General features: G+C 39.3%; 2 protein-coding genes across 2 annotated transcripts; both read left to right on the top strand.

Moving 5' to 3' along the window:
- Positions 1-3,953: 3,953 nt before the first annotated feature.
- Positions 3,954-5,527, top strand: LOC131227482 (E3 ubiquitin-protein ligase RSL1-like). The gene is made up of 2 exons (XM_058223270.1): positions 3,954-4,810; positions 5,077-5,527. The coding sequence occupies exons 1-2, from the start codon at positions 3,999-4,001 to the stop codon at positions 5,144-5,146; spliced, it is 882 nt and encodes a 293-aa protein (XP_058079253.1). The 5' UTR covers positions 3,954-3,998; the 3' UTR covers positions 5,147-5,527.
- A 3,692-nt stretch (positions 5,528-9,219) lies between these two features.
- On the top strand, positions 9,220-10,528 carry LOC131227481 (E3 ubiquitin-protein ligase RSL1-like). Its single transcript, XM_058223269.1, has 2 exons — positions 9,220-10,063; positions 10,197-10,528. Exons 1-2 carry the CDS (start codon positions 9,252-9,254, stop codon positions 10,264-10,266), a joined length of 882 nt encoding a protein of 293 aa, XP_058079252.1. The 5' UTR covers positions 9,220-9,251; the 3' UTR covers positions 10,267-10,528.
- Positions 10,529-11,710: the final 1,182 nt, after the last annotated feature.

Raw genomic sequence — 11,710 nt, 5'->3', positions numbered from 1 at the left:
CGACTCAAATTTCAACCCAAACTCAACTTGACCGGAATTTGTTCAACCTGGACCTAACCTGATTTCACATAGGTTCGCATTTTCCAACCTAAACCTGACCTGAGGACCTTAACAACCCCACACCAGGGCTTTCACAACCCAACCCGAGCTGGTGTTTGATCAATCCGGTTCGGGTTGACCTGAACCAAATCACAAACCTATTTCTTAGGGCTCCCAAACCAGTCAGGTGGGCTACTATAATATTTGTGAGAAATCCACTTTAGTCCATGCGTTTTGGCAAATCAAGTTTGGACAAGTGCTAAAAAAATGAGGCAGATTTAAGACTCAAGTTCGTGCATGACAGGAAACAGTGATGATTGAACATCCACCATTGAAATCTTGGTGGGGCAATGGAAGCTTTGGATGGCTAATATTTTTATATTTTCAATTCATCCCAATAAGAATGATGTAATGAACAGTGTGGATGGCATATAAACATCTATCGTGAACTCAGAAGGTTTCATTGATAGGTATTTTCCTACCTACTATTATTTACACTGTAGTTTGACCTACTTAAGTTTTGGATATGTATCATTCTTGGGCCATGTCCTAACATGATTTGAAACATAGATGGGATGGATTTCTCACAAACATCACGATGAGCCATAAGTAAGCCTTTCCACAGACATTCCACGTTTACATTTTAAAAATGAGCCATATGTAAAGCTCAACTAAACCACATCACACAAAATAGTGGGGACAATGACATCTGACGGTTCATATCAGTTTGATATAAAACTTATGTTGGCATGAAAAGTTTTTAATGGTAAGAGTTCAATTCTCACTATTTTCTATAATGCGGTCCACTTGACGTGTAGATCTGCCTCAATTATGGGGTCGGGCCCTAAAATGAGCTGAAAATTTGGATGGACGAAGTGGATAAAATAGATACATCATGGTGTGGCCGGCAGAGTTGCGACATCAGCTAGCCGGATGGTGTTGGGAGCGAAATTGCATCACACGGTGACAACTTGAAACACGGACAGAGGAATGAACATGATGATCTCGATCACCGTCTTCCTCAAGGATAACTACTCCAAATCTATAGAACTTTTTTGGACTCCTCACAAATTGTAAATAATTCATAATTTGATTGATGAAGTAAATAAATGAATTCACAACCCTTTAAATAGAGATATCCAGCAATGAGAGAAATTTTAAAATCATATTACAACTAAAACTCCTATAATTCGCAACTTACTATAAGTAGTAAATTTATTAGTCATGATGTCTACCAAAGCATAAGGTTTTCGGCCAAAATTAGTATCTTATTTGGCTTCACCACATTGTTCTCCTAATTATTTTAAACACCTTTTGCATTGGGTGCAACTCTTAAAGTCCAATGGGAGAGTTATAATCAAATTAAAACTTATAATTTATAATAAAAATGAAATTAAAATAAGAAAATGATTATCAATCCGGTGGTATTTTGCAAATACAGCGTACGGTAGGATGTTTAAAGTAGTCCCTTCCACTCCAAAATTAATGTCTTATTTGGCTTCACCACATTGTTCTCCTAATTATTTTAAACACCTTTTGCATCGGGTGCAACTCTTAAAGCCCAATGGAAGAGTTATAATCAAATTAAAACTTATAATTTATAATAAAAATGAAATTAAAATAAGAAAATGATTATCAATCCGGTGGTATTTTGCAAATACAGCGTACGGTAGGATGGTTAAAGTAGTCCCTTCCACTCCAAAACTAATGTCTTATTTGGCTTCACCACATTGTTCTTCTAATTATTTTAAACACCTTTTGCATTGGGTGCAACTCTTAAAGCCCAATGGAAGAGTTATAATCAAATTAAAACTTATAATTTATAATAAAAATGAAATTAAAATAAGAAAATGATTATCAATCCGATGGTATTTTGCAAATACAGCGTACGGTAGGATGGTTAAAGTAGTCCCTTCCACTCCAAAATCGTATATTTTAGGTGTCATATCTCATCTCGAGTTGCGAGGTATGCACGGCTCGCGGCATGACACTCCGGATCACTACTGTCCTCCACGGGGACTTTTCTGATCCATCTTAGCTATAAAACTGTCTGCCCACTGCACCAAACACATACATCATACATACATCATGATGGGCCAGTGAGCTTTTTAGCTGGGTCGAGGGGTCACCAACCAATCCGCGTCGATGTTTTATACGATCAGGACGTCCTATGGAAGGGCATGTTGACACGTGTCTCAAAAGTAAACCATTTCTCATTATTCCGTTACCCCCAAAATCATAAGTGTACGGGATCATTTCTCCTTATTTACTTCCCCCATAAGCAATCAGAACCCCTGGTCTTCCTTAACCTTTTATGTTTCTTAAAAGTCAATGTTAGTTCACCACCGTTTAAAAATTTGCGTTTTCTCTGTGTACGCACACATGGTACTTTTCCTGCAATCCAAACCGTTCAATTTCTTACCAGACTCTGAATGGAGGTTGTCCAAAACATCTAACTTAGAAGAGAATATTAGCCTCTGATTTTTTTTTCCTTCAAATTTGGACCACTCATTAAATTTTCAACCATGGTGGTGACTCTTCCCCTTCACATGTCGCAGCGATGAATGGTGTGGTAAAACCCGTACATCACAGTGGGCCTCACAAGGCTCCTGCCCTGGTTCGATTCCGAGTAGGGGCAGGACGCAAATCCGCTTACCTCAGACCATTTGACTGGAGTCGCAATTTGAATGGTCTGGATAGCCCTACAAGTGAAGAGGATGAGTCACCACCATTTCTCCAATAGTGCCAAGTTAACATAGGAACCTCTCCGTACAAAAGCAAAAGAACCCCTGGTTAAATAAAGAAAAAGATCCCAAATAATTTCTAAGACTTTCCAGGTCACATTATTCCAAAGACAAATTTACGAAAAACACCTCAATTCGGACGCGGTTTCCTTTCCTGCCAAGGATTCTTTCCCGGGAAGTTCCTGCCAAGGATTTTGTATGGGCCACTGCGATGTTCGTTAGAAAGCCACTCCGTCCATCCATCCGTTTTTTTAGATCATTTCAGTGAGGGATTTAGTGACCGCCGTTGAAATATTTCTATGGCTACAAAAGTTTTATATCAGTTTAAGATCTTGATATCATGTTATCTCGGTGAAAATGACCTTGCAAACGATTAGGATGAAATATAAACATAAGGTGAACCCTAGGAAGGTTTCAATGGTAGCCATTTCATTTCTCACTGTTTCATCTTGTATGACCCACTTGAGTTCTGAATCCTCTTCTTTTTTGGTTGGATGATAAACAATATACCTATCAATGTTCACCCTAGCTCTAAATTATTTTTCATGGTAGGACTCAACTGAATCATGAATCCACCTTATTTACCTGATTGCCTATAATCATTATGATGGGCCCGTAAAAATCAAGTCTTGAATGTCTCTCTCAACCATTTCCCTTCATGTGTGACCCACTTGATTATACATCTAATGATCAGAGCGGATCTCATCTTGATAGTTCTGACCATTAGATGTACAATCGTATGGACTCAAGTGGGCCACAAGAAGATCAACGGTTGGAGATAAAAGTCTACACTTAATATGTAAAAGGCCCACATGAAGATTATATAAAATCCATTCTAACCATTACATGACGCACTAAAACTTAGACCTCATACCTAAATGTCAGGTCCACCGGTGAATCAAGTGGGCAACGCTAAGGGGAAAATCTTGGGTATGGCCCACCCAAGTAGCAATCATGGATGGTACGGATTTTTTGGCCTTTACTCTAACATTGGGTGACTCACCTAATAATTGGAGTGGATTTCACATAAATACTAGGGTATGGCCCACCCAAATAGCAATCATTTTTTTCATCTTTCCTTAGCTATTAATTAACATTTAATAATTATTTAATTAATTTCCGATTCCAAAGCGTTTAACCGGTTGGACTTGAGAGTGTGTCATCAAAAATCAACTATAAATAACGCAAGATCACCCACAAAATCCATAGAGAAAAATGGAAGAATCATCTAACTCAAATGCCTTACTCCAAGTTGTAGATGATTTCTATATTGCTCTCTTAAATGAAGAAGATCTTATACCAATCTCAGATGAGAAGTTTGCAGTAGAATTACAGCTCCAGGAAGCTATTTTTTCATCAATTCTCCCTTATCTCCAACGCCCATCTCTCGAAATTAAGATCGAACCGTCATCAAATAAGAACAAGATGACTCCGACGAAATCCGAGACGTTGGTTAAAACCGAACGCGGCGAATCTTCGGGAAGCTTCTGCAACATATGCACGGATCTGAAAGACCCACATGAAATGTTCGTGAACAAGAACTGTTCCCATGTGTTTTGCAACAATTGCATAAGCAAGCACATTGCTGTGAAGATCCAAGAAAGCATAGCAATGGTGTTATGTCCTGGTTTCGAATGTAAAGGGGTTTTAGAACCTGATCTCTGCCGTCCAATCATCCCCACCCAAGTGTTCGATAGGTGGGAAGCTGCTCTTTCTGAGTCGATGGTTCTTGGGTCGCAGAGATTTTACTGCCCTTTCAAGGACTGCTCGGTGCTTCTGATCGATGATGGAGGTGATGTCGTGACACAATCAGAGTGCCCGAATTGCAGGAGATTGTTCTGCGCACAGTGCAAGGTGACGTGGCACTCTGGCGTTAGTTGTGAAGAGTATAAGGGATTGAATGAAGATGAGAAAGGGAGAGATGATCTGATGGTGATGGAGGTTGCTAAGTCAAAGCAGTGGAAGAGATGTTCCCGCTGCAAGTTCTATGTGGAGAAGACAGAAGGTTGTGTACATATGACTTGCAGGTTAGTTTCTTAGGCTCTATCTATCTATTTCTCTTGATCTTGGCCGTCTATCAAGTGGGTCATGAAGGCTACTTGTATACATCAAGAGTCAACAGCTAAAATGAATTTTCCAATGTGGACATGTGGTCCACCTCATGATCTTTATGATCAAGCCACAGGAATGAAATACAATACAGACCCATTTGTTAGCTGTCATTCTAGAGGATTTCATGCTCGACCCAAATCTACAGAAACTTCAATGGTTGTTTTGGGTGTCTGGTTTTCAGGTGTGGTTTTCAGTTTTGCTACCAATGCGGATCGGACTGGTCCAATCATACTAGCTGCAACCCGACTTAGAGAAAGAAGGGGGTGTTGGATGGTGATGATTGCTTCACTAATCAAGGCTTTCATGATAGTTGATGAATTGAGAATAGTATTGTTAGCCATCTTCACAATTCAATCAAGACTATAAAAAGACTTTATATGAAAAGATAGCTTTTATAAGTGTGTTATGTCTCATACTCATATGAGGATTGAAAGAAACTGTTTTTATAATTTCTTAGTGTGTGAAGTCTTTACTGTATGGATTTATTTATTCTCATAAAATTTACCAGATCATTGGGGGTTGATTCAGCCACTCCAATGATTTTTTATTACCATGAGAAAATCCAAATGTATCTTTATGAAGGCAAATAGACACTGTGGCGGCTAAAGAAGTTTTTAATGGTAGTCATTCAATCTCTATTGCATCCCATAATATGGTTTATGATGTTTCTCATTTTTGGGCTCATGGATTAGGTGCAGATTAGCTATTACCTGAGCAACAAATTAGCAGAGCCCACCTTGATATGTTTGTGGTATGTATTCCATCAGTTTTTCAGTCTCATTTTAGAATGCGATCCCAAGCCTTAAAAAAATAGTGATTAATGACCATTAAAAACTTTTTGTAAGCCACAAGTATTGTATTCTTTGTATTTTCCATTCATCCAGGTCTTCTTGGCATTATTATCAAGTTCAATTGGAAAAAAACATTACCAAATCTTTATAACGAGCCCTTTGAAAATTTTAATGGTGTGGTCCACCTTACGTTTGGATTCACTTAATATTTTAGACCATGTCCTAAAATGGGCGGGAGAAACGGATTGACAGCCTGATATCCAACACATCATCAAGGTGGGCAGGGTAACTCCTAATCAGCTCACTCATGGATGCATGGGTCCCCATAGCTTTTTAATCAGCTAGGTGGGTGGTGCACGGGTCACCAGCCAATCCGCGTCCATGCTTTAAATAGTCAACAAATCCTACATCCTACATAGGACGTGTTGACACGTGTCACAAGATTAGATGCTATGATGTATGTGATCATTTCTCATTATTAGCCTCTGCACAAAGCAATGGAAAGAGCGACGAAGTTGGATTCGCCTCTTTTTCAAGTCTTCCCGGTCTTTCGCGCTTCCAAATTTGAAAGAAAATGTTAGTTTATCACTGTTTAAAAAGTGTTGGTTGCTCTTCACATGCGTACATTATTTTTTTCCTGCAATCCAGACCGTTCAATATCTGAGCAGACTATGAAAGAAGGATGATCAGAACATCTAATCTAGAAGAGACTCTTAGCATTTAGATTTTTTTCTTCAAATTTGTACCACTCATTAAATATTAAACAATCTCTAGAGATATTAACTAGACTCCAATGTAAGTAGTCTGGATAACTGTACATGGGTGCCACGTGGGAAGAGTATGAGTCACCACCATTTTCCAAATGGTGCTAAACTAACATAGAAACATCTCCTACAAAGACATAACCACCCGCTTAAGTAAAGAAAAAGAGCCCAAATAATTTCTTAGCCAAAGAGAAAATAGAAGTGGTACTCTGTAGAGTTTGATAGATGATACGCAGGCACTTAGAACTTGCACAAGATAACATGAAATTAAATAAAATTAAACTATACAAAGAATGATACCTCGTTTAGATATATCATGAACCTTGTATTTAGCTTAGATGATTACCTGAATATCTGCTTGAAATGCTAAATATCCAGTGGTCTTATTTTAACAAACAAGTGTCCATCAATCAGATGTTAGAATTGGTCAACTAAATTCGATTAAAAATAAGCTAATGGAAGCAGGTCCCATAATCTAGTCGGTTTAATTTAAGTGAATGTGTCCCATGTATGCTATTTGTGAGAGCCTGCATACCGGGTGTCGTTCACCATCAGAGCATTAAAAAAAATCCCTTTCAAAAGTAGTTAATTAATCAGACAGATACGAAAGGACCTTCAAACCCGAGTAGGAAATACGTGCTCTCAGGTTGAAGATGGATCCCAAACCTTCAAATTGTGGCCCACTGTAGATGGATCACAATCCATAATTCACAATCAAAACATGGTCCTAAGTTCACTACCCAATGTGCGGTCATCAGATGAACAGAAATGTTTATCAACTATTCCATACGATTGTACAACCAATCTGATTTCGATATATGTCCATCTATGGTCGGTCCCACAACTTGAACGGTTCGGATTGATGCAAATGTGCACTGCTTATATGTTGGCTGTATGTGTATGGTACTGAGTGGTCATACTCAATAAAGGTGAGGTGTATCATTTCTTGACACATCCATCCATTCCTCGTACGTCATGCCATACGTATAAGTCAATCCAGACCATCCAATTTGTGGTCCCATTGTGCGTTGGGCGAATGCCAAAAGCAATTCTGATCTGACCACACAAACCTTGTGATCGGTGATAACCAAGTGAAAGAGAGAATGGTCACTTGATCAGCATCAAAATTCATCATCCCATTCAGAGTGTGAGCCCACATTTGAAATGTGGTTGTGTGATACACATGAATGACATACACGGTGGAGTATGGTCCCTCCAACGTACCAGAGTATATATAAAGTAATAGAATGCCATTATACCACAGGGCCCACTTAACCAATCAAAATAAAACGCTTGCATCAGTTGCATGCAAAACCACGGACCACTTTCAAACGGAAAGCGCACAAACCCATCGCAAAGCGCCGCTAACAATAAAATCCAACCATTGAAATCCCATCATCAAAATTAATAATAAAAAATTAGGCACTCAAAATTAGGATCATTTTTTCTATGGTGTGACCCATTTAATCAGTGGATATGACTGAACACTGTACCAGTGAATCTTAGTGGTGGGACCAACCTATTGGAAGGTCTGGATGTCACATGTACTTAATAATTTTCAAGTTATATGGTATGAGTGGAGTGTAACTTAATTGTAGTCCTGTCCGTTGGACTTGGATTTTTCTTTTTCCAGGAAGATTCACTTTTTCTCTGAAAGATGAGACAGGACCACCGCCCTAATTTTTTAGGGGACCCACCGTGATGCTTACGTGAGATCTACTCTATCCATAAGGGCTGGTAATCCGTCCAGGGAGGGCTCTGTAGGGCTCACCGTGTTGTAAGTGTTTTATCCACGCCGTTCATCGCTTTTCTCGTATCATTTTAAGATATGAGCCAAAAATGAGGCATGTTCAAGGCTTAAGTGGACCACAAAGTGGAGATTGAATATCCACCATTAAAAACTTCTTGGGAGCCAAAGAAATCTCGGATCAAGCTGATATTTGTGTTTTCACTTCATCGACGTCTACATGACCTTATGAATAGGCTGGATGGTTTTAAAAAAACATCACGTTGGCCCTTAAAAAAGTTTCAACGGTGTGTGTCATTATCAGTGCAACTTCCTTTGGTGTGGTCCATTGTAGCTGTGGACCTGCCACTTTTTTAGTATCATATCTTAAAATGATATGAGAAAAGCGGTGAACGGCGTGGATAAAACACTTACATCACGGGGGCCCCACAGAGTCGGGCGGGAGTAGGACGCAATCCACGTCCATCCATTAGATATCTAATCATACATTAGGGCATGGGGAAAAATCTAGGAGAGAGAAACGTCAACCATTGATTTTTACGGGCCCATCACGATGCTTATGTACGCAACCATTAGATGCCTAATCCAACGTTGTTACCGTTAATTTTCACAGAGCCCACCATGATGATTATATGCAATCCACACCAACCATTAGATGACACATTAAAAATTAGACCTGGGTTCTAAAAATCAGGCCCTTCATAAATTCATTTGGGCCACACCAAGGGAAATAGCTTAAAGGGTTAGTGTTGACATGTCTACTGTTTATAATCGTGTGGGTCCACCTGAATCGCTTATGCAGTTGAGTTTTTGGACCTGGCTCTACTATGTGGTGAATCACCTGATGGACGGGCTGGATTTCACGTAAACTCTACCGTAGGGCCCATCTGTTTGGGCAATCCCTTCTCCCTCAGTCGCATTTATTGGCATTAATTAACATTAATTAATTTCCCGTTCCAAATCTGACTGGACCTTGAGACTGACTCATCAAAAATCACCTATAAATAACACTAGATCAGCTATCAAATTCCTCTAAAGAAAGAAACAGAGAGAAATGGAAGAATCATCAAACTCAAATATCTTACTCGAAGTAGTAGATGATTTCTATATAGCTCTCCTAAATGAAGAAGATTTCATACCAATCTCAGACGAGAAGTTTGCAGTAGAATTACAGCTCCAGGAAGCTTATTTTTCATCGTTTCTATCTTATCTCCCACGCCCATCTCTCGAAACTTCGATCGAACCGTCTTCAAAGAAGAACAAGACGACTCCGACGAAATCCGACACGTTGGTTATTACCGAAACCGGCGAATCTTCGGGAAACTTCTGCGACATATGTGCGGAGGTGAAACCACCACATGAAATGTTCGTGAACAAGAACTGTTCTCATGTGTTTTGCAACGATTGCATAAGCAAGCACGTTGCTGTGAAGATTCAAGAAAACATAGCAATGGTGATATGTCCTGGTTTGAAATGTAAAGGGGTGATAGAACCTGATCTCTGCCATCCGATCATCCCTCCCCAAGTGTTTGAGAGGTGGGAAGCGGCTCTTTCTGAGTCGATGGTTCTTGGGTCACAGAGATTTTACTGCCCTTTCAAGGACTGCTCGGTGCTTCTGATCGACGATGGAGATGATGTTGTTACACAATCGGAGTGCCCGAATTGCCGGAGATTGTTCTGTGCACAGTGTAAGGTGGCATGGCACTCGGGTGTTGGGTGCGAAGAGTATAAGAGATTGGATGAAGATGAGAAGGGGAGAGATGATCTGATGGTGATGGAGCTTGTTAAGTCAAAGCAGTGGAAGAGATGTTCCAGCTGCAAGTTCTATGTGGAGAAGACAGAAGGTTGTTTGCATATGACTTGCAGGTCAGTTTCTTACTCTCTATCTATCTATTTATTTGATCTTGGCCGTCTATCAAGTGGGTCACACCATATACTTGTCTCTCTCAACCTAAACCTACAGATACTTCAATGGTTGTTTTGGGTGTCTGGTTTTCAGGTGCGGTTTTCAGTTTTGTTACCAATGCGGATCGGACTGGTCTGCTCATACTAGCTGCAACATGACATAGAGAAAGAAGAAGGCAGTGGATGGTGATGATTGCTTCACTAATCAAGACTTTCTTGATAGTTGATGAATTGAGGATATTAATGGGTAGCCATCCTAACAATCCAATCAAGAACACTAAATTCAGTTATTTGACAAAAAAGACTATATAGGAGAAGATAGTTTTTATATGTGTTGATGTTTTAGATTCATTTGAGGATTGAAACAAGTTTTTATTAGTGTGTGAAGTTTCTTATCTAATAGATTTATTTGTTTTCGTTTGTATTTTCAGGCTAGTTGTTTAATTTTTAATAAAACTTTCATTTTATTGCTCTAATTCAATTTTATTTTTTTTATTACCATAGTTGGGCAAATTGGATGGCAAGTATTTATTGTTGTGGCTCCAAGAAGTTTTAGATGGTAAGGGATCAAATCCTTTCCTGTACTGTGGTCCACTTGTGTTTGGGATCTACCTCAAAATTGGGCTCGTGAATGTTACTGCGTTGATAAGACACATGTACCTACCTCATGGTGGGCCCACGCTAGGTGGATATATGGGTCAACAGCCAATCCGCGTCCATGTTTTATACGGTCAGGATGTCCTACACAAGGACAAGTTGACACGTGTCTCAATTAGGAAGAGTTACGAAGTTCCATTCACCTCTGAGTCGGAAGCGGATTAGATATGACATGGTGAGTATCTGATGACTATTGAAGTGGCGTCACCAAGCCCTGTAAACCCCACCATGATGCATGTGTTGTATGCATGCGGTCCAACCATTTTTAGAGATAGTTCTATGGCATTATCAAAAAAAATGAGATAGATCTAAAGTTCAAGTGGACCCACCACAGAAAACTGTGGGAGCAGTCACACCCACTGTTGAAACATCTATAGAGCCGGCCAATGATTTATTTTTGAAATCCAAGTGATTCATAAGTTAACATTGAGATAGATGAAGTGCATATATATATATATATATATATATATATATATATATATATATATATATATATATATATATATATATATATATAGCAGCTTCACGGGAACTACCGTGGCCATTAAGAAGTTTTGAACAATGTCACTATTCCCACTGTTTTCTATGGTGGGCCTTATTGAACTTTAGATCTATCTCATTCCTTTTGTAATGCCATAAAATTATCTCTCCAAATGATTGGACGGTATGGATACATGCATCATGGTAAGATATACAGAGCTTGGTGACGTCACTTCAGTAGCGATTTGGCTACTGACCTCGTCATTATCCAATCCGCGCCACTCCGAGTCTTCCCTGTCTTTTACGTTTCCACGTTTAGAAGTCAGTGTTAGTTTGTCACTACTTAAAAAGTGGCGGTAACTCTTCATACGAACACGTCGTATTTTTCCTTATAATCCAGACCCTTCAATATATGACCGGACTCTGAATGGGGGATGAGCAAAACATCTAACTTAGAATAGAATATTTGCA

The sequence above is a fragment of the Magnolia sinica genome, chromosome 15 (genome assembly GCF_029962835.1).
Source record: "Magnolia sinica isolate HGM2019 chromosome 15, MsV1, whole genome shotgun sequence".
Classification (NCBI taxonomy): Eukaryota; Viridiplantae; Streptophyta; class Magnoliopsida; order Magnoliales; family Magnoliaceae; genus Magnolia; species Magnolia sinica.
The sequence above is the reverse complement of the archived record's forward strand: the minus strand, read 5'-3'. Positions and strand labels throughout refer to the sequence as shown.